Below are 23,416 nucleotides of genomic sequence, written 5' to 3' on the forward strand. Positions count from 1 at the left end.
ACTCATGCAGGATCCTATATTACTTGCAAGAGATTATTGAGAGAAGGCTTACTTATTGATTTGTTGAACACTCTGGAAAGCCTTGAGTACTTCACTGCAATTTAGGTAGTGAAGGTTTTTATTAGTCTCTATATCTTTCTTTAGTACACTTGTTACACACCTGGAATCTTCTTGTGTATGTGTGTGTTCAAATGTAATCATTAGAGCTTACAGAAATAAACATTGTATTATATATATAAAATCAATCTCTGTCTTACCCCTTCTTGAAAAACATTCCATATAACTGAACATTAGATATGGAAATAGCTAAGACTGGCACAATACGGAATGAGAATTACAGCTCTGGGCATGACTTTATTTACTATTTACTGTATGTTAGTGTGATGCTAGATTTCAGCAAATGTTTTGTTTGTTACAATTCACCAAAAATACATCTGTTTTACATGCAAAGTTATTCAAACATCTGTGCATGAAAATACATCTAAAGTACAAACATATTCTGTTTACTCCACCAATATACCTGGTCATGCAAAAGTCTAGGACAGGTCCCACTTATAACATAGACCATAATCAATTAGTTAGTACCTCATTAAAGGAGTGTTCATCTATCTGCAAAATGTACATTACATACTGCAACATCATACAGCATATATTAAGCTAATACTGTGCCATTACACTTATTAGCAATACAGTACAAAAGTAATTCTGTGAATCATAGCTTTTTCTTTTTTAAAAACAACCATTTAAGACTCTTCATTGAAAAGTCACATTGCGCATACCAAACAAAAAGACTATAGATCCTTGTTCCTTGTGCATGTGATAAATTACATTCTGCACAGTTACCTCAGGATATGTCAACAGAAAATAACAATCATAGAACAATATATATCTATAGTCACCATGACAACAGTTATCATGATAAGTGTTAGTATTTCAAAGTGCAAACAGAGCAGAGCTCCTAGGCGTGTTAAACCTGATGTGATTCACTAAAATCTGTGCTCCTTATTTAAAAGGACTTCTGAGTTTAAGGATTTAGCTTTCTGCTAATTCAAAATGTTAAAAACGTTTGACTTTCTTCCTCTCTCTTTCATTTAGAGTGCAGGCACAGTAAGAAATGCACAAACATCTCCATCTTCAAGTAGAATCCATGTTGGGCTTTATTTTGGTCTGGAGGTCTGGCTGGCAGCTCTCAGGTGATCGGGAGGTTCTTCACAAACTCTCTTAGTCTCTTGCGGATATTGGAAGGTTGGGAAGCAGCGCAGTCCAGCAGCGCCGGGCCCATGTGGGCATGAAGGGCTTGGCACAGGTGGACAGTGGCCCCCTCACATTCCACCCCTCCCGTGGACCGTACCACTGTTGCTGGAGGTCCCCAGGAGCTACCAGAGCAGAGGGAGCACCTTCTGCTCAACCAGTTGTGGCTTGCGGGGGTAGAGTTCCCTAACCAGCTCTATAAAAAGAACATTTAAAAGGAACAATGATCAATAAATCAACCCTGGACAGCACTGGGTTATTACAGAAGCATTTTCTTAACCTAGAAAGATTTCATTCAATTAAAGTGACAATATTTGGTAACTATGGTAACTCTCTGGAATGATTATTATCAATATTATAAATATTATTAATTAATATAGGAATTATAGTATTTCTGGTAAATCTTTTATCTTTTTTATCTCTGGCATCTCTTAGCATATCAGTGGAATGACTTTCTGAAAGAATAGTTTTTTGATAAATGTATTTGAAATTCAAGCCGGTTCATTTTGAACCATGCTCTGTCCTTTAACTACTGGGTCTGGGACTACACTGTGCATGCCCTACTGTAAATACAATGTGTGGTGCCACACACTGCCCTGTACTCGAGTATTTGTTTACAATATATGTCTACCATCACAGTTTAGATGGTTTTTTATTGCAGTCTGTTTCACCTAAAAGTTTTGTGAATAAGTTTGTTTAGTGAGTAAACATGGGGCATAGTGGATGGGATAAAAAATCCTCATCATGTATCCAAACATGAATCGCTACCTTGGATTTCAGAGTGTGGACAGTGTCCCTGATGGTTGCCAGGTCTTTGGCAGGGATGTACTTTTCCACCATCTTATCAAAGTCATGGTGGGAGGACAGGAACAGCAGGATACGCCGGCCCAAGCGCCTGAGACGAGGAACAGACCCCAAAACAGGAGAGAACCGAGAGTGAGAGACCCGTAACTCACAGCACACCAACCATTTATCTTACCAGGGCACAATTTTACAAAGCTGTCTGTGTCTAGAAGACACGATAGTGCTTCTATTACTCTACAATTTAGCAGCATTTGCTGACTTCAGAGTATCACACTAGGAGACTAAAAGAATCAGTAAAAGATTACTATCTGGGAAACTGAATAAGCTTTGTAGAATTCTCGTTCTGATCCCAGTACTAACCTGGTTTCTTGTGAAGAGTCCTGTGCCAACTTGGAGACTGACAGGAATAATTCGCGGTGTGACGTCTTTCGCCCCAGACAATAACTGGCCAGCACCAATCTTCTCTACCAAAGTAGCCAAGTGCCGAGCAGTACACTTTCTTACTGCAGCATTCAGACTTTTAAGGAAAACAGAAGGAAAAAAATTAGGGCATTCAAAAAAATAAGGTAATAACTATTAATCCATCCAATCAATGTATACAGTACAACTTTTAGCTTCTATAAAGAAACTTAATACCCTTATGTATGATCTAAGTGCACAATAAAATGATCATATTCTATTCGATTGCTTAGTTTGCACCAGTTAGTGTACATCCTGTATTTTTTAAACAGAAAATGTTTGTATGTCCTCTGTGAGCTAGCTAACTAGCCTATTTTTTAAGCATTGTGAAGGGCAGTTTGGATCAGCAGAGCGGAGATGGAACGCAATAAAAATAATATATAAGAGGATAAATAACTAAAAATATTGATATAGGCCAGGGCAATATTTTGAAAGAACAATGAAGAGGTAAAAACAGCAGCAAAAAACAGCAGCCAAAATTAGTGCTGTGTTAGCTTCTTGTGACTGTTGTTGCTATCTGAAAGCCACAGTTTAAAGCTCACTGCAGGCTAACTGACCAGAGTCCTCCAGCGAGAAGGGCGTTCATGCTCCGAATGGGGGTGCAGTTCTGCACCGTGCTGTCCAGAGCTGTGTCCACGTCCTGCCTGATGAAGCCATTGGACTCCGCTGCTTTGTGGAGGAGGACCTTAGCTGTAACCTCCACTTCCTGGTCCATCCCTTTCTGCAGGCTGGAGTACAACTCCCTCAAGGACACCACCGCCATGCGGGACACGCCAGAGCGCAGGTTCAGCACCTGCAGGAAAGACGACGTTCAAGCTCGTTTTAGTCACATCCAACACTGCCACCGCCATCGTAATAAGTATAATCCTCCACTGCAATGTGTTATGTAGGCGGAAATACCTTAATCACTAATTACAGTTAGATATACCATCTGAATTTCAATTAGATAATGTTTTTATCAAAAAGGAATTTCAAAGTACTATGCTAAATCTGACTTGACTTTGTCAGCAACATCACCTGTAATGTGTACATGCTGATGGCATGTTTGTATTCTGTCTATCCACTGATGTTTGCACTGGACATACATGGACATCAGTGGGTTGTGCCTCTTCGGTAATGGTAGACCTTGATCTGATTGTTCTCGTCCAGGCCGAGCTGGACCAGCCCATTGGTGGGTGGGGCAGCTGGGTAGCGTGTGAAGAGAGGCCTGGGCAGAGGTTCAGGAGAGTACAAGGGTGCAAGAGAGTGTGTGTGAAAATATGATGCATTCTGTTCCCGTACTGGTTTGTGTGTGATACGTACATGTGTATAAGCTGAGGGGGAGAGAGAGATTGTGAAAGGATACACATTTGGGTCTTTGCGTTGTGATTCCAGCCACCTTTTGTTGTCTTCAATCAGTCTCTGCAGCCTCTGGCCATCTAGCTCAGAGGAGTGACTACACACCCACACACACACACATAATGGAAAAGCACTGTATGAGTTCATCAATTTTCCTTTCAAAATCAACAGCAGTACTGATCCTGTGAGTGAGAGTGAGAGATTGTGACCGAGCCTGCACAGGTGTGCAAGTGTGTGTAGTCACCTTGCTGGAGTGTATCCACTATATGCTCTGGTAGCCCTCATGGGATAGCGGGCACTGGCATCCATGGAAACTCCTAAAATCAGAGCAGTCTTAATACAGGTAGTGCGGTTTAGATTTCTGAAGCTAATTTGACACAGCAGGTCTCTACACTGCACCACACTTGCACTGGAAAAGATCGGCATTATCCTAGCACAGAAAATCAATGGAGGTCATCAACTATGCAAAAAAGGCTATAAATCCAGCAGTGACTGGTTTGTGCTTGAGGGAGAGGCAGAAGTTTCTATTTGTATTCAAAGGTTTTACGAGTGATGAAGAAATGAAGCATTAGTGAAAATCACTGCAGCCCACTGAGGTGACCACTGCTCATCACTGCTAATGTTTGGGGTGTGTCTGTCTCTACGTACCAGGGAAGAGTTTGCTCCAGTGGGAGTTCAAATGAAGGTCAGACCCGTGTGTTTTTGGGACAGAACAGTGTAAGAAACTGTTCTGATTGGCCAATGAAGAGGAGGCGGGGCTTGGTGTCCATGCCCAGGACGGGGCAGGAGGGAAGGAGGAGGACGGAGGTGGCTGAGGGAGGGGCTGGACGGTCCTCCCAGTGAGAGATCCCAGTGCACCCAGCACCGTGTTCAGCTGGCCAGAGATCTGCTGCAGGGACTCTGCTAACTGCTGCACTTTCACTGGCACTGCATGTGCTGAAACAGAGAGGAAGACCAGGGTTTGGGTGTATTACTGCTAGAGAGATAAAAACATCAGACAACTATGAACCAACAAGACCAGAGTGGACTCTAGAGCTGCTTACAGTTGTGGGCAAATTTTTAGTTTTCACAGTTTGCTTCCTCAGTTTATTTTTTTAAGAAACTTTTGTCAAATGTTTATGTGATATAATGAAGTACAATTATTAACTGCTAAACTGCAGTTAAATTTTTAAAATTAAAATTACTAAACTGCTCCTGAATCGTTGGGAGAAGTTGTTCTGGAAGGATGTTTTGATACCTTCCCTTATTCATGGCTGTGCTTTGCTTAGGCAACATTGGGAGTGACCCCACACTTTGATGGTGTGAGGAGGCTCATAGCAGCCTCCTCTGTAGGAGACACTCCTGTAGGAGATGCTCCCTGAAGCCTCCTTCATGCAACTGAAGCACTCTCCCCAAAGTCCTTAGTGACTGGATAAATGGTTGATTTGGGTGCATCGTACAAGGCCACACTGTCCTTGCCTGTGAAACCCTTTTGATGCAATGATGACTGAACGTGTTTCCTTGGAGGTGACCATAGTTAATAGGAGAAAACGTAAAAGCACCACTACCCTTTTAAAGCAACCAGTCTTCTCTTCTAATCATCATGACAGATTGATGTCAAGCTGTCTTATCCTCATTAACTTTTTTCTCCTGAACTAACGAGATCAACACTGAAATTATCTTATGCCTCTTTGTAGGGCTGAAATGGAGAAGCTGGAATGCAGTAATTTTTGTGAGAAAATCATTTTCATGACAGGGAATGACTTTGTGAAAACCAAAATTAGTGCCTTCTCAAAATGTCTGCCCGTGTGTGTGTTTTGTGCATGCACATGGAGTGTGTCTCTCACTCGTCTCCTCTTGGCCATACTCGTCTCTGCTCGTCTCTGAGTCTCTGACATCAAATGAGACTCTCCGATCTCCCACCAGCCGCTCGCCTTCATCACATGACAGCTGAGAAAAACATTGTAAAGCCCAGGTAGGTATTAATGTGGGTTTGTACGTAAGTGTGTGGGTGCAGGCATACGTGTGTGTGTGTGTGTGTGTTACCTCCTCTGCCAGTGAGGTCTCCAGCTGGCCGAGTCTCTCCTCCTTCTTTCTCAGGAGCGTGTGGTCCTTCTGGACCGTCTCCCTCAGCTTCTCCAGCTCACTCACCTCCTACAGCACAGCGGAGCAGAACATCTAATAGGAACTACACTCATGCTTCCTACTGTCTCCCATCTGACCTGGCTACATGGCTGTAGGCACTGCAAGACCTAACGTGCTTAGACCCACCACGGCACTGAAACCGTCTAAAGTAGTTAACAATCTCTTAATATTCTCAGATAAAGAGGTCTGAGGTCAATCACTGTCCTGGTTCAAATCCTACCTGAACGATCATTACCAATTTGTACTTGAAAATAATGAATGCTCATAAGGATCTGTATTGGGTCCCATGTTATTCTATTATATATGCTAGCAAGCATTTGTAGGCATGGTATTAGCTTCCATTGCTATGCAGATGATACTCAGTTATATATATCTTCTAATTTGGATGATGTCAATACTACTACCAAAACTGAGAACTGCATCCAAGAAATAAAGAACTGGATGGTGTCTAATTTTCTTCTTCTAAATTCTGATAAGACTGAGGTGTTACTTCTTGGATCCAAGACTGCAAGAAGCAATTGGTCGAATCTTCTTATTACACTAGATGGCTTTTCAGTAACACCTGAATCTCCTGCTAAAAGTTTAGGTGTCTCTAGTGATTTGCATCTTTCATTTTTCACACACATATGCAATGTCACTAATGCTGCCTTTGCAACTTCATGTAATATTGCCAAGCTGAGACATGTACGTTCGGTATCAGATGCAGAGAAACTGGCCCACAGTCTCATCAAGATTGGACTACTGTAACTGTCTTTTAACTGGATGCTCTAAACAGTCCCTAAAGAAAGTCCAACTTGCTGCATTCCAACTTGAATCCAAGAGCCAGAGTCCTAACTAGGCCTTGAGAAGTCCATCACATTAGTCCTACTCTCTCAGCGTTGCACTGGCTCCTGGTTAAATATCAAACTGATTTTAAAATTCTTCTGTTGGCCTATAAAGCATTAAATAGTCCTCCACAATATCCGAGTGAACTCACTGCATACCATAATCCATCTCACCTGCTGCTCTCTCAAAGCGCAGGATTGCGCTCAGCTCCGAAAACTACAAGATTACAGCCGAAGGCAGAGTAATGTCTCAGTACCCTCATGCCTGTGGTCACCTCCAGGCCCCTCCCTTTAGTTATACTGCTAGGGATAAGCCTGCTGGAGCCACATGCTAAATCACTGGCACGTGTACTATATATATGGAAGTTTAATTTGATTTTACATATTTAACCTGCATTCTGTATCTTGACTACATGTTTCTACAAAGACAATTCCATAAAGCAGCTAGAAGATGCTCTGGGTTGCCAGTGGATGTGCTGATGCCGTGGATGCATGTGCCAATACGGCCAGCATCCTACCTGAGGCCCAGCATCCATATTGGACTGTGACTGCTCAGATAGACACAGGACTATAAATATGAACTTAAAGTTGCTGGGCCAATGGAGCATGGCTTCCCTTTGGGGTCTTGGTCCTCCCAAGGTTTCTTCCTAATCCACCTAGGGAGTTTGTCTCTGCCACACTCGCCCCCGTCTTGCTCATTAGGGATCTGGACCCATGCGCTCGTGAAGCTGCTTTGTGACACCATGTTTTGTAAAAAGCGCTTTATAAATAAAACTGACTACTAAACTTGACGGACCTGGCAGAGAGGCTGAGCAGAACCTCTTGCAGCGGACCTCTGCGGGCTGGGGTGGGCCGTCCTTAGTGCTGCCTGTCTCGCTCTCAGACAGCTGGTCTCTTTCTCCAAGAACCGTCGTGCTCTCTGCAGAGAGACACCTTCACACGAGATATACTCCCGCAAGCTAGAGAGAGAGAGAGAGAGAGGAGATTACAAACGAGTATATAAACATATGATAAATACATACAATCGGACAGCCTCCCTCCCCACCCACACACACACACCCCCCACATACTCGTCTATGCTGCTGTGGTTGTTGTGGGAGGTGGGCACAGGGGAGAGAGGAGGTTCCATTTCCTCCACTCCGAGGGAGCCCTCCTTCTGTCTGCTCTTCTCCTTGCCCTCCTCCTGTTTCTTTCTCTCCAGGTTATCGTCTCCATGCTCTCTCTGCTCCACCTCGCTGACAGACACAAACCACACCAACACAGATCTGTACATTGTACACACTCTGTGTACCGTGCATTTGTGTCACCAGAGACCAGTACTGACTCGGTCAAAGCTAGTGTGTGTGTGTGTGTGTGTGTGTTTGTCATTGTGAACTGTTATGCTAGGTTGTGTGTGTCCCCCAGGGGTGTGTGTGTGTGTGTGTGTGTGTGTGTGTGTGTGTGTGTCATTGTGAACTATTATGCTAGGTTGTGTGTGTCCCCCAGGGGTGTGTGTGTGTGTGTGTGTGTGCCCGCACATGCGTATGCGTGTGTATATTATCTAAACCTCCAGCACATCGACAGAAGTTGGTATACGTATACATTACCCAAGTCTTCAGGATGTGTATTATAGCATGTTTGTGTGTATATGGGGGTGTGGGGGTGTGTGTGTGTGTGTATTACCTGAGCCTTCTGTGGAGTTCATCACATCTATCCTGTAGAAGCACTGTATTGCTCAGTAGCTTCTCTCTCTCCTCCATCATCCTTCTGCTCTCCTCCCTCTCCCTCCTCCTTCCCTCTCTCTCTTTTTCCAGCTCCTCCCTTTCTCTCCTCCTCTCATCTCTTAGTCTGTCCAGCTCCGCACGCAGACTGTCCCGTTCTCTCAGGACACGTGAGAGAGCCTGGGGGACACACAGACACACAACCTAGTATAACAGTTCACAATGACACACACACACACACACACACACACACACACACACACACACACACACACACACACACACACACACACACACACACACACACACACCCCTGGGGGACACACACAACCTAGCATAATAGTTCACAATGACACACACACACACACACACACACACACACACACACACACACCCCTGGGGGACACACACAACCTAGCATAACAGTTCACAATGACAAACACACACACACACACACACACACACACACCTGGTCATACACTCTCAGATACACACACACACACACCTGGCCACACACTCTCAGATACACACGCACACACACACACATACACCTGGTCACACACACACTCACACGCACCTCTATCCCCTTCTCAACTTCATCTTCTTCCTCACTCAGCTGTTGTCTCCTCTTCTTCAAATCTGCAGCCTACAGACCAACAGTACGAACACACACAGATCATTTTATCAGGCAGTTGAGTGACTGGACTGAAGATACACACACATGCATGCACGCACACGCACACTCCAGACATGACCTATTCATTTTTTTCCTTCAAAACAGGTCATTGACTCAGTTAACTTCTCAGCACAAAGAACTGACTGACGAATGATTAGTAACTTATAAGTAAAGCTATAAGGGCACCTAATACAATGGAGCTCAGTGTACCATTTGCACATACACGCTCAAAGTAGCTAAAGTACCTGAGTTTGGAGTAGCACACACACACCTACACACACTCAAATAAAGCAGCTAAAGTACCTGAGTTTGGAGTAGCACACACACACCTACACACACTCAAATAAAGCAGGTAAAGTACCTGAGCACGGAGTAGCACACACACACCTACACACACTCAAATAAAGCAGGTAAAGTACCTGAGCATGGAGTAGCACACCTACATACACACACACACCCACACACTCAAATAACGCAGGTAAAGTACCTGAGTTTGGAGTAGCACACCCACATACACACACACACACCCACACACACACTCAAATAAAGCAGGTAAAATACCTGAGTTTGGAGTAGCACACACACACACACACACAACCACACACACACTCAAATAACGCAGGTAAAGTACCTGAGTTTGGAGTAGCACACCCACACACACACACACCCACATACACACACACACACACACCCACACACACTCAAATAACGCAGGTAAAGTACCTGAGTTTGGAGTAGCACACCCACACACACACACACCCACATACACACACACACACACACACACACACACCCACACACACTCAAATAACGCAGGTAAAGTACCTGAGTTTGGAGTAGCAGTTCCTGAGTTTTGAGCTCTTTGGATTTCATGTCCAGTTGCTCCATCATCTTCTGCACTTCTAACTCCTAAACACACACACAAGAAAAACAAACAAATACAAACAACTCTCACCATCTTTATACACATAAACACCCGACTGGGTACGGCAGAAGAGGCATTTTTGCGTGTGCGTATCGTGTGGGTGTGGGATCTTACTTTCTGCTTGTGTATTTTGTGGGTGTCTTGGAGCTGAGAGTCGAGCTGTAATCTGAGCTGCTCCAGCTGGGATGTGTGTGAAGCCTGCATCCTCTCTCTCTCCTCCAGATGAGCCCTCAACAAGCGCTCCCTCTCCACGCTCTCCTGCACACACACCGTGTGATGAACACACATTGGCTCGGCCTCTTAGGTGATCACTGAGCTGTGAGTAAATGAATTCTCCCTGCCTTTAATTTATTTATTTAGTCTTTAATTTATTGCCATCACCTTAACTGAAACCAAAGGGTGTTTTATAGAACCCACATATGGTTCGTCTTTTCTGTATGAAGTGTGCATGACCCTCAGAGAGCCAGGGGCCTAGTGCACAATACAAATGAATGAGGTAATGGAAATGACATATATAGATGGATAGACAGATGGATGGATAAACAAGAGGATGTGTGGATGTATATGACTAACAGACGAATGGATAAATGGATGGATGGACGGAAAGGAAGAAGACAAAAAGAAACACTGAAAGAAAAACACTGGCGCATGATCTCAAATAAAACCCTAACCTCAAATAAACTTTGAGGTCCCCTCACTTATACCACTGCTATAGTGTTTGTAGAGAAAGACAGACAGACAGACAGAGAGAGGGAGGGAGGGAGGGAGAGACATATAGGAAGAGAGGCAGTGTGAGTGTTAATGAGTACCTGCAAGGGTGGGTCAGGGCTGTGGTCTCTTAACGGAGCGAGATCTTGGCGTTCTGGTTCGGATCTCTCCTCCACAGGAGCACTGCCACTGACTTCACTGTCCTGCTCATACACAGACAAACACACCAACACATGCAAACACATATGCATGAACATGCATGTACAGACATTCACAAGATCATAATGTGTGTGTGTGTGTGTGTGTGTGTGTGTGTGTGTGTGTGTGTGTGTGTGTGTGTGTGTGTGTGTGTGTGTGTGTGTGTTTGTGAAAGGTAGAGCAAGGTGCTACAGTAACACCAAGATCACGTGAGCACACACAGTGATGTTAGTGGCGCTGTATAAATGTGTGTGAAAAGCTGGGAACATAATGTGTGTGTGAGGGAGAGTGATGAACATCGTGGCCACCTCATACTGCAGTCCCCCTTTCAGGATGTCCAGGTCCACGTGTAGGTTCTGCAACAGGTCTGATGACTCTAGCAGACTCTACGTACACACAAACACACACCGCAACACGGATACAGAAAATCATTCCTCATACTTTACTGCAGTGTAAAGACTACAAAGGTGACAGTGAGCTAAAAATCAGAGCATTATATTCTAGCGGGTGTTTTCACCTCATGGACAGACGCCTTCTTCTGCTCTTCCTCCTCCTCCTCTTCATCCACCTCCAGATCTGAATTAAATATGGGCGGAGCCAGACTCTCCAGCTGTCGTCCTCTTAGCGAATGCAAATTTGCTCCGGATACATCCTAAGATACAGATCATCATACGCTCTACACCTCTGCCATGAACTCAGACCTCCATCACTTCAAAGTCAATTTGGTAAAAGCTAAACTTTGCAGAGGAGTGACGTGTTCTTTTACTTCCAGTGACGTATGTAGGGTTTGTTCTTACACCACCTTATAAAAGTATACAATGAGGTTTCATTCCCCTACTAGAGGATATAGACTGTACATGTTCACCCCTACTAGAGGATATAGACAGTACATTTACCCCTAGTGAGGACTTTAAAGGATGAAGGTCTGTGAAGTTGCCCAGGGAACCTCGCAGTCCTGGAACTGAAAGGTCACACATTCCTCTCAGTGGAGCCAGAGGAGCCAGCAGCTGAGAGACAGTGATAGAGTGAGTGAGTGAGTGTGTGTGTGTGAGTGAGAGAGAGAGAGAGAGAGAGAGAGAGAGAGAGAGAGAGAGAGCTTTAGCAGAATGGCACACACAAATTAGCTTTCTTTTTCCTTTCTGCTCAACTTTAGGCGACTGCTATCCTAAATCTTTTGATATACTTCGATGAGCAAATAATTGTTCAATTCATTTCAGTGTTATTAGAAACACAGCAGTCAAGAATGTGTAGAATGGAAGAGAAAGTGTGACAAATATAACTGCTGTGTGACAAAATACATTTTAGGGTACACAGATCCAAACTCACTCTTGGGGCCTTCAGTCCCTCTGGTTCCTTCTTTTTTTTCTCCTTCTTCTCTTTCTTCTTCTTCTTCTTCTTCTTCTCCTTGTTCTTTCTGGTTCCTGTGGAGGCGGAGCCTGAGATGGCAGAGGCAGTCCGGCCGTGGTGAGCACGCTCCCGCTCCTGGGCCACTAGTTGGCGGTAGTGCTCATCACAGGGATGGTCCCAGGTGGACTGGCCCGTGGAGAAGTTGAAGTAATAAACTTCTCCAGTCACATCCTGACTGGAGTAGGAAAGGGAGACAAGCTCATCAGATAAACACACATAAAAACACATGACATGTAGACAAGCCCAGGTTCTCCAGCACAGGACTGTCCACAAAGGTGTCAACAGGACAACATCTGAAACACTGAGTGGTGCTCTGGGTCTCATTGCTCAGATTAATAGTGCCAGAAGGCAAGTCTACAAGCAAATCTGCTGCATAGAGTGATGAAATATTAATTATATACTTTGCAATTGTTCGTTTCGGGGACAACTAACATTAAATATCTCCTGGATCTTGTCTTTGTGTGTTTTATCTATAAAGGTACTGACTCATATAAATACACCACTGTTACACCTGACAATAAGGTTATAACATACTTTCCCCCAAACCATTTGAATACAGAATCCAAAAGTGATTTCATATGTTAAAATGTGTCTGATCTTTCATGTCACATCAAACTCCCCAACTTCAAAAACAATCCTCTTCTGCCTGTTATATTTTCTCTTGCCCAATCTTATTTCCCAGTCAAATTATTCAGTCTTCTCCAGACTTGCAGTTCCATGGTCTTTAAAAAAAAGTTGGGCTGTCTAATTTGCTCATCTAATCACCTAGGTCATAAGTGATTTAATGCCCACTTCTTGCAAGCTTCCAGAGAGTCCGTGTGACATTATGACACTCACAATAAAGTCCTGATGCATCCTACTTCTATAAATGGTACTTAAAATTATAACTGAGTTATAGGGGACAAAGGGCCTTGGTACGTCAGGTAATCAAGAACCTGAATGAACGAGCCAGCATGAATGAGACGTAGAGTTCTTGGAATGGAAGCCATTCCTCAATTAAGGGCACATTAGAGTATGCTTGGATTTTTCTAAAAGGAACCAACACTCACACCAACGCTCACTGCTCTGTGTGTAAGGATAAGAAAACTGTTTCATTATGGGTGACTATGAGAATGAGCTTGTCCTACCAGGGTTTCCATTCAGGAGGTAGTGAGGCTACAGCCACCTCTCTGGCCAGCCATAGGAGCTCTGGCTCCCTCTCAGGGTCAATGCCAATTTGTCTGGCAAAATCATGGATATCTGAGGAGCAATACAGATAAGAAGAATATACCGACAAGAAGTATGATATTTTCAAATCAAGACAAAATCCCACAAATTCAAATATTTAAGTCCATAATGCATGGAGATTGATTCTATGTTATAAAGTGTAGCTATAGCTTGGACGAACATACAGGAGTCCAAACTGGAACTGTGTTGTTAATATTATAATTTTTATATATTATAATATTATTATATATTATTAAGTTATTATGTCAGTGTTATAATTTAGTTTTTAAATGATGGAACTGTTGTAGCTTGTAGACTTTATCAATGGTGGATATTAAATTATATCATTTCAGTAACATATATTAAAGTTCAGGGCCGGAGTGGGCCACTTTTTCAGCCCGGGAGTTTCATGCCCAAATCCGGCCCAAAATTATTTTTCCATCCCAATCGGCCCAAACTAGAGATTGACATGAGCCGGCCCATCGAGAATCCTCCGGAATCTCCCGATTAGCCACTCCGGCTCTGGTAAAGTTTTATCCGGGGTCCTAAACTGTAACAGGTAGTATGCAACAGCTAATGTACCTTGTTCAGATGGGATATAATTCTCATCGCAATCCTCTTCCAGGATCAACTGCTCTCCAACTGGTCCCCGAAGGGCATCTGCTGTCATGTTGAATGAACATTAAGAAAAAGATTATGTACTATACGAATAACAGTGCAGTAGACAGATCACCTCGCCATATTGTCTCTAAACTCTCCGTGGTACCGTTCGCTAGGCTAACCTAACTAACTAGCCGATAATAGAATTCCATAGCAATAATAGCGTCCATAGCAACCGTAGCATTCCACACAAAGCAACGTTATACCCAAAATACCCAAATACCCACCAGCAGGCTGGAGGTTGACTGGATCCATCTGTTTCAGGACCTCGCCTTGAACATGGGGCTGAGCAAGGTGTCTCTGCCTCTCCATGTCAGGGCCTAAATGCAAAACACCAACCCAGGGCACAGAGGAATGTGTACTGTTAAGATCATCAGGTCTATAAGAAGGGCTACAGTGCCATTTGAATTCATTACAATGTTGAAGAATATGTCATGTCATATTTTCTGATAAAACTGGTCAGGTCATGTGCAGAAAGCTGATGGTTCTGCACCTCTGCCAGACCTTACAAACAAATGTAATAAATGTTTTTTTCTACTTCATCATGCATGATTATTTGGTTTGTTGAATACGCATGTAATCTTCAGTGTTACACAGTACCAGTGTGGAGTGGTCCTTCTACAGGGATGTTAACATGGCCGACATCTGAGGGTCCCGCCGTCCTTCTGTGAGGGAAGGGTGCTGGTCCACAGGGATCCGCGTGGATCACTGTCTCTTGGGGGTTGTAGGGCACACCTGAAAATCCCACAGTAGGTAAAGTGAAACCCAGCATGCCTCCCAGTGAGGCTCAAATGCCTTGTACGTGTTTCCCAATGAACAAGTGATTATAACAAGGGCTATGGTGCCATGTGATGTCATTAGAATGTGGGGAGAATGTTTAAGAATTTGTGATGTCATGTTAGAAATCTGTTTCTTTTTAAAAGTGTTTATTTTTATTTGCTTTTTCCATGGCCACATGGACAATGTTAAGATTTATGAAAATTGTGCTGAGTCAAAGAAATCAAAGAAGTAACCCATGCTCCATTAATTATATTATCATGTACACATGAAATACAGAGCTTGACAGTCATCAGTAGAATAAATATACATGTTATTTTTCTGAACCTTAGAAACCTACTATATAAATGTGTATATTTAACTTTTAATTATTATGAATAAGCCTATGGAATCCATACTCATAATAACTAATATACTGTCTTACATAGAAGTATAAAATTATGTACAGTATATGAAAATTTATTTTTCTCACCATGAGTGGTAAAACCTGGTGTGTCTATGAAGTGGTTCTCTTCCTGCCTAGGCCTAGGCTGGTCGGTTCTCCTGGGGTAAAAACTCATTCTCCACCTGAAAAATAGAAAGAATAGAAAGAGAGAAAGATCTAGAAAAAATAGAGAGATTTGTTAGTTTTGTATTGATAGTAATCCAGAGCAAAATGTCTTGCGACTTGTTCTGAGCTTTTCAGCATCAAAACTGAATCCAAACATTCCACCTTCCCAACCAAACATTCTAATCCAAACCATCCAAAGTTGAGTAGCACGTCATATCACAATTTCCTGTTTTTTTTAACCAAAACACCAAATCAGCCAGGCTGCTACAATAACCTGATGCAGCCTGGCTTGTACCCAAAGGGTTCATACCAGAGACCATATATATATATCAGTAGCGAACCGTGACCATTAAAAGTGGGCCCGCTCCCCCACCCCCTTTTCCTAATTAACTGCAATAAATAAAAAATAAAAAAACTGAGACAGTACAGCTTTAGAAACGCAATAAACAATAATATATGTACTAGATAACTTTTTAAGCAAAATAAGGTTCCAACAAAATAAGGTCCACAACTCCTTGTTCGTCCTTGTAAACAACGCGCACGTCAGCTAATGTAGGCTAGCGTCACCACAGCGGGCGGAAATGATCATACAGTTAAGCCCGCCCACTAAGAGGGAAGATATGATTGGTCAATTTTACTGTCATTTGAAACTGTTTGGTGTAGGGATGTTACTATATTTCCGGTTGGTATGCGGAAGCCTATGGCCGAGCCTAAATTCACAAGGTGCCTCTTGGAGTTCCCGTCAACGATGTGCGTCGTATTGTCAGAGCATCAAGTACAACGCCACAGAGTAAACTTGAAAAGGGTTTCAAGTTCTACGTTTCATCCTACCTCTGAAATTTTGAAGGTAAGTGGCTGACGCTAGTTAGCTAGCTAGCCTGAGGTGGCAGTCTAATGAAGTGATGTTGTTTTTAGTAACGAACCAACCTGTCCTAGTACTAGAAATGCCTTTTAAAAACATGTTTGTATTTCTGATGGAAGTATCAGGCAAAAGTAAGGCTAACGAGATAACAGTGAGGGCTCACTGCTACAGATCTATGAAGAAAACAGATACGCCACACCAGCTGAGAGTAGGACTGGTTAAAATGACACGAGTTCTGTTCAGTGTCACGTTCAAAGTTCTGTTGAACAAGTTCAAAAGTTAGTTCAGCACAAGTTCAATCTTTTATCCTTGCTCTTACTTCACGTAAGCTGTGATAACCATAGGCATTGGTTTTCAAAGCTTACAATGGTAGCCAAATGCAGAGTAGCTGAGTGGGAATCATTAGCAGTCTGTTTTGCCTATAGTAAACAAATGGGAGTTTATTTTACAGTTCGAGCTATTGTTATCTACCTCTATGACTCAAAAGCAGAATATAGTCCACCTCAGCTATTCTTCAAACTGCATTTTCTAAAATCTGTCAATCTGTCTTTCAAATCTTTCATCTTAACTTCTTTATTAACATATGGCTTCAACACTTACACCTATTAAGATATTCTGATAACACTCTTCAAGAAGCAGTTGAAGTAAAACCTGCATTGTTCTGTTGTTGGTGGTGGAAACAACAAAATAATATAAATATAAGTAGGCCTGTTTCACTCCTATGTGTAAGCATTTCATCTGGAGTGAAAATGAAGTTTAAATCTAAAATATATTCAGTTTATAGTTGCTCAGTGAACTAGTAGATTGAATCATGCACAGCACTGTAGAATAGAAAGACAGTATAGCCAAGTGTTTTAAGAGTGATGCAAAACAGCACAAACGTTACATGAGACAATGGACAAGTGACATTCACCACTAACAACATGATGGGACAGATATTGCGCCTATTGACATTGCTGAAGTCTTCTTTTCAAGATATTAAATTTTGCCTCTTGTGTATCTCAGATGACATTACGTGATTCAATGCCAGTTGATTTTGTACGTGCTCATACAGCGCCATCTGTTGTCCATTAAACGTGCTGCCTGTTGTCAAGCAAGGACTTGTGTCTCGTCCTTCACGCTGCACCCGACGTCACAACTGTCAACATAAAATCATAACTGTAATCAGCAAATGTTTAAACAGCTTAAAGCAAAACATATTAAATCTTCACAACAATAAAGTGACTTTATTGAGAGCTAATAAATCATGATAAATTACTTGTTTATTTAGAGTTGTGGTTGCTCCTGAACTAAGAGTAAAATATGATAGCGGCCAAAAACCCAAACCCAAATGATCAAGTACAGTACCAGGACATAAGATGTTTGAACTGCTGCCCTCGGACAGACGTTACACCTCAAAACAAGAACAAACGGTTTGAGAGAGTTTTTATAACAGGGCCATATCCCTATTAAACAAACACTATAGAGTTTTTATAACAGGGCCATATCCCTATTAAACAAACACTATAGAGTTCATCGGTAGGCAGATGTTTTGTCTGCCTACAGGGACAAGTGCAATAACCGATGCTGCTAAAATACAATGTGCAATAATTGATGCTGCAAATGTTAATAGCAGAGCTTAGTGTGTATACAGGAGAGCTTAGATAATTTATGCTCATGCCCTGTATAGTTAATCATAGCTCTTAATCTGTTAATTAAACGGTTTATATTTAAAACTTTTCTATTTGCACCAAGGGGGGAGGGGGGAGGGGCTGTAAGCCAATTTCGTTGCGCAAATGTACACGTACAGTGTGTAATGACAATAAAGGTTCATTTTATTTCAAACCCTCTCTCATCTCCCTCTCTAATCTCTCTCTCTCTCATCTCTCTCCCTGTCTCACTCACTCATCCTTTTCTCCAGCTCGTCCCGCGTCTCCCCCATCCCTATTGGTCCTGGCTCCCTCCCAGGCTCCACCCTCTGGGGGCGTGGCGACGCCACCCTGTCCTGGTCCGAGGACGCCACCACCATGGCGGGTCCCGAGGTCCAGACGGCGTCTCGGCGCCAGACCGATGGCACGTTCTCACGGAGCAGCTTCCTGAATCTCAGCGCCGAACGCTGGAATTCTGGACACAGCTACACCTGCACCATCAGACACTCCGCCCTGACCAACACTGTGAGCTCCACCACCGGGATGGAGAAGTGTAGTTAGACGGGTGGAGGAGATGATGCAACGCTCACACTGTGCTCGTAAACGCAGATGGGGAAAAAAAGTGGAGAAACACGTCTACAGAACAACTGTGTTAATGTCACTTCAGCTCCTGGTTTCTTCTTTGTAGATGTTGTATCAGGGGGGTTTGGAGGAGTTTGAACTCAGGAATCAGGAACTCCTAGGAATGTTATCCAATTATGGTATGAGCATAAACTGTAGACTCTAAAGGTAAAAACTGATTTAAAAATTTTGGATTTTTACATTTTCAGGTGGGTCCATTTTCCCACTATATCATTGTGCCCATGCCATATATGACCTATATTGCTAGAACTCATAAACCATGTAAGCGATCAACTCCCAATTTGAAAGCCTTTTATAGCCTGAGGTCCTTGTGAGGTATGCCAAGTCTGTTTCAAATTGGCCTATCGGGGGCGCTACAGTACCCAAAAACCTTAGAAATCATTTAAACTCATGCTGCAATCTTGTTATGCAGAATACAGACAAGTAATGGGTCATGTATGATTCAGATCAATGTGTTCTATAACATTGAAATTACATCTCATAACAAAGTGCACTGCCTAACCAGAAATGAACCTTTTAATTGACCAAAATGTCCTATTTCATTTCTGAGATTAATGAGATATCAGTATGGTTGTACTTGGGCTCCATCTAGTGGCCAAATTCCAGAACTGACTGAAAACTATTGCTCACAGGAAATACCACACAAACACACCACAAAGCCGATCTCAGCATGTGATTTAGTTCTGTGATCTAAATCATTTTGCCAATACAATTAATTTTGAACCTTTTGGGCCTTTCGTGCATCAATGGAATCTTTTTTTGCACATTGATTTATTTAAGCATTTTTTCCACTGAAACAGCTTCTTTTCACTTTTGGGTCTAAAGGACCTTTTGGGCTTCTTTTTGCCTATTGAGGCCAAAATGCCTAGTCGTGTGTGAACCCGCCAATCGCCGCTTGCAGCTATATTTGCAATTGCAACTGTTGCTTCTTTCATCATAGCTTGAAAAAAATGTTTCGGAAGAAAATGTGTATTAAAATATTTTGGTTGTCTGAAAAGAGACATGTCCTTTACACGGTATAAGCTACATATCTAGATAAATCACCAAAACAAAAGACATGTCAGTCAGATCATGAGGGGGTAGGATTTCGGCAGGCGTTGTAACAGTACTGCCAGAATTATATGCTCCTTACTAATGCAGCCCCTGTTGAACATAGAGACATGTGTAAATACTAAATACTAATCATGGTGTCAATACTAAATACTAATCATCAAATACCTGCAGACTCACTTATTTACAGCACAACTTTTAATATGAAGGCCTGAAAAACATCCTTAACCAGTCATTAAGACTTATGCACTTAAAAATTCCTTAAGTATGGGAACAGAATTCATAAGGAAGTTATACATGATTTTGCTCGTTTGACCTGTTCAGACAACAAGAATTCCTTTGGCTCTCTTTTGCCATCCTAGAAATAAAAGTGGCTAATACTGAACACTTGAGAACTCTCCAGGATGATACAGAGACCACACGCCTCATCAAGAATCCTCCACTAAGATGAGACAAAACCATCAAAGATATGCTCATTATGCATGAGATAAATGATCATTTGGAAAATTAATGGCACTGCAAACGCTCTAGATGTTGCTCACAGATTTATGAAATAAAAAATCTGAACTTTTCTCAAACAGAGAAATCAGAACTTTCTTTTACTACACACTGTTACTCATGCAGGATCCTATATTACTTGCAAGAGATTACCGAGAGAAGGCTTACTTATTGATTTGTTGAACACTCTGGAAAGCCTTGAGTACTTCACTGCAATTTAGGTAGTGAAGGTTTTTATTAGTCTCTATATCTTTTTCTTTAGTACACTTGTTACACACCTGGAATCCTCTTGTGTATGTGTGTGTTCAAATGTAATCATTAGAGCTTACAGAAATAAACATTGTATTATATATATAAAATCAATCTCTGTTTTACCCCATCTTGAAAAACATTCCATATAACTGAACATTAGATATGGAAATAGCTAAGACTGGCACAATACGGAATGAGAATTACAGCTCTGGGCATGACTTTATTTACTATTTACTGTATGTTAGTGTGATGCTAGATTTCAGCAAATGTTTTGCTTGTTACAATTCACCAAAAATACATCTGTTTTACATGCAAAGTTATTCAAACATCTGTGCATGAAAATACATCTAAAGTACAAACATATTCTGTTTACTCCACCAATATACCTGGCCATGCAAAAGTCTAGGACAGGTCCCACTTATAACATAGACCATAATCAATTAGTTAGTACCTCATTAAAGGAGTGTTCATCTATCTGCAAAATGTACATTACATACTGCAACATCATACAGCATTTATTAAGCTAATACTGTGCCATTACACTTATTAGCAATACAGTACAAAAGTAATTCTGTGAATCATAGCTTTTTCTTTTTTAAAAACAACCATTTAAGACTCTTCATTGAAAAGTCACATTGCGCATACCAAACAAAAAGACTATAGATCCTTGTTCCTTGTGCATGTGATAAATTACATTCTGCACAGTTACCTCAGGATATGTCAACAGAAAATAACAATCATAGAACAATATATATCTATAGTCACCATGACAACAGTTATCATGATAAGTGTTAGTATTTCAAAGTGCAAACAGAGCAGAGCTCCTAGGCATGTTAAACCTGATGTGATTCACTAAAATCTGTGCTCGTTATTTAAAAGGACTTCTGAGTTTAAGGATTTAGCTTTCTGCTAATTCAAAATGTTAAAAACGTTTGACTTTCTTCCTCTCTCTTTCATTTAGAGTGCAGGCACAGTAAGAAATGCACAAACATCTCCATCTTCAAGTAGAATCCATGTTGGGCTTTATTTTGGTCTGGAGGTCTGGCTGGCAGCTCTCAGGTGATCGGGAGGTTCTTCACAAACTCTCTTAGTCTCTTGCGGATATTGGAAGGTTGGGAAGCAGCACAGTCCAGCAGCGCCGGGCCCATGTGGGCATGAAGGGCTTGGCATAGGTGGACAGTGGCCCCGTCACGCTTCCACCCCTCCCGTGGACCGTACCACTGTTGCTGGAGGTCCCCAGGAGCTACCAGAGCAGAGGGAGCACCTTCTGCTCAACCAGTTGTGGCTTGCGGGGGTAGAGTTCCCTAACCAGCGCTATAAAAAGAACATTTAAAAGGAACAATGATCAATAAATCAACCCTGGACAGCACTGGGTTATTACAGAAGCATTTTCTTAACCTAGAAAGATTTCATTCAATTAAAGTGACAATATTTGGTAACTATGGTAACTCTCTGGAATGATTATTATCAATATTATAAATATTATTAATTAATATAGGAATTATAGTATTTCTGGTCAATCTTTTATCTTTTTTATCTCTGGCATCTCTTAGCATATCAGTGGAATGACTTTCTGAAAGAATAGTTTTTTGATAAATGTATTTGAAATTCAAGCCGGTTCATTTTGAACCATGCTCTGTCCTTTAACTACTGGGTCTGGGACTACACTGTGCATGCCCTACTGTAAATACAATGTGTGGTGCCACACACTGCCCTGTACTCGAGTATTTGTTTACAATATATGTCTACCATCACAGTTTAGATGTTTTTTTTTTGCAGTCTGTTTCACCTAAAAGTTTTGTGAATAAGTTTGTTTAGTGAGTAAACATGGGGCATAGTGGATGGGATAAAAAATCCTCATCATGTATCCAAACATGAATCGCTACCTTGGATTTCAGAGTGTGGACAGTGTCCCTGATGGTTGCCAGGTCTTTGGCAGGGATGTACTTTTCCACCATCTTATCAAAGTCATGGTGGGAGGACAGGAACAGCAGGATACGCCGGCCAAAGCGCCTGAGACGAGGAACAGACCCCAAAACAGGAGAGAACCGAGAGTGAGAGACCCGTAACTCACAGCACACCAACCATTTATCTTACCAGGGCACAATTTTACAAGGCTGTCTGTGTCTAGAAGACACGATAGTGCTTCTATTACTCTACAATTTAGCAGCATTTGCTGACTTCAGAGTATCACACTAGGAGACTAAAAGAATCAGTAAAAGTTTACTATCTGGGAAACTGAATAAGCTTTGTAGAATTCTCGTTCTGATCCCAGTACTAACCTGGTTTCTTGTGAAGAGTCCTGTGCCAACTTGGAGACTGACAGGAATAATTCGCGGTGTGACGTCTTTCGCCCCAGACAATAACTGGCCAGCACCAATCTTCTCTACCAACGTAGCCAAGTGCCGAGCAGTACACTTTCTTACTGCAGCATTCAGACTTTTAAGGAAAACAGAAGGAAAAAAATTAGGGCATTCAAAAAAATAAGGTAATAACTATTAATCCATCCAATCAATGTATACAGTACAACTTTTAGCTTCTATAAAGAAACTTAATACCCTTATGTATGATCTAAGTGCACAATAAAATGATCATATTCTATTCGATTGCTTAGTTTGCACCAGTTAGTGTACATCCTGTATTTTTTAAACAGAAAATGTTTGTATGTCCTCTGTGAGCTAGCTAACTAGCCTATTTTTTAAGCATTGTGAAGGGCAGTTTGGATCAGCAGAGCGGAGATGGAACGCAATAAAAATAATATATAAGAGGATAAATAACTAAAAATATTGATATAGGCCAGGGCAATATTTTGAAAGAACAATGAAGAGGTAAAAACAGCAGCAAAAAACAGCAGCCAAAATTAGTGCTGTGTTAGCT

The 23,416-nt window shown here is 41.9% G+C and overlaps 1 protein-coding gene and 1 long non-coding RNA gene across 2 annotated transcripts; both read right to left on the minus strand.

Annotated features, from left to right (window-relative positions):
• Nucleotides 1-341: 341 nt before the first annotated feature.
• On the minus strand, nucleotides 342-12,039 carry LOC143526226 (uncharacterized). Its single transcript, XM_077020871.1, has 19 exons — nucleotides 11,904-12,039; nucleotides 11,525-11,659; nucleotides 11,316-11,393; nucleotides 10,911-11,012; nucleotides 10,216-10,359; nucleotides 10,002-10,085; nucleotides 9,072-9,146; nucleotides 8,463-8,680; nucleotides 7,871-8,035; nucleotides 7,597-7,759; nucleotides 5,878-5,985; nucleotides 5,679-5,781; nucleotides 4,501-4,788; nucleotides 4,097-4,169; nucleotides 3,860-3,949; nucleotides 3,072-3,721; nucleotides 2,416-2,572; nucleotides 2,020-2,146; nucleotides 342-1,447 (listed from the first exon to the last, which is right to left on the minus strand). The coding sequence occupies exons 1-16, from the start codon at nucleotides 11,982-11,984 to the stop codon at nucleotides 3,607-3,609; spliced, it is 2,022 nt and encodes a 673-aa protein (XP_076876986.1). The 5' UTR covers nucleotides 11,985-12,039; the 3' UTR covers nucleotides 342-1,447; nucleotides 2,020-2,146; nucleotides 2,416-2,572; nucleotides 3,072-3,606.
• Nucleotides 12,040-20,733: 8,694 nt separating this feature from the next.
• Nucleotides 20,734-23,250, minus strand: LOC143526116 (uncharacterized). Its single transcript, XR_013133824.1, has 3 exons — nucleotides 22,822-23,250; nucleotides 22,426-22,552; nucleotides 20,734-21,853 (listed from the first exon to the last, which is right to left on the minus strand). It is a non-coding gene; the product is annotated as an uncharacterized LOC143526116 (long non-coding RNA).
• Between the last annotated feature and the right edge of the window lie 166 nt (nucleotides 23,251-23,416).

The sequence above is a fragment of the Brachyhypopomus gauderio genome, chromosome 10 (assembly GCF_052324685.1).
Source record: "Brachyhypopomus gauderio isolate BG-103 chromosome 10, BGAUD_0.2, whole genome shotgun sequence".
NCBI lineage: Eukaryota > Metazoa > Chordata > Actinopteri > Gymnotiformes > Hypopomidae > Brachyhypopomus > Brachyhypopomus gauderio.

Coding starts and splice junctions, on each gene's coding strand:
- LOC143526226 (XM_077020871.1), bottom strand. CDS start 11,984: ATGTGTGACCTTTCAGTTCCAGGACTGCGAGGTTCCCTGGGCAACTTC. Junction 9,147..10,001: donor AACTGCTACTCCAAACTCAG/GTACTTTACCTG, acceptor GTTGGTCTGTAG/GCTGCAGATTTGAAGAAGAG. Junction 4,789..5,678: donor GTATGGCCAAGAGGAGACGA/GTGAGAGACACA, acceptor TCTCTGTTTCAG/CACATGCAGTGCCAGTGAAA.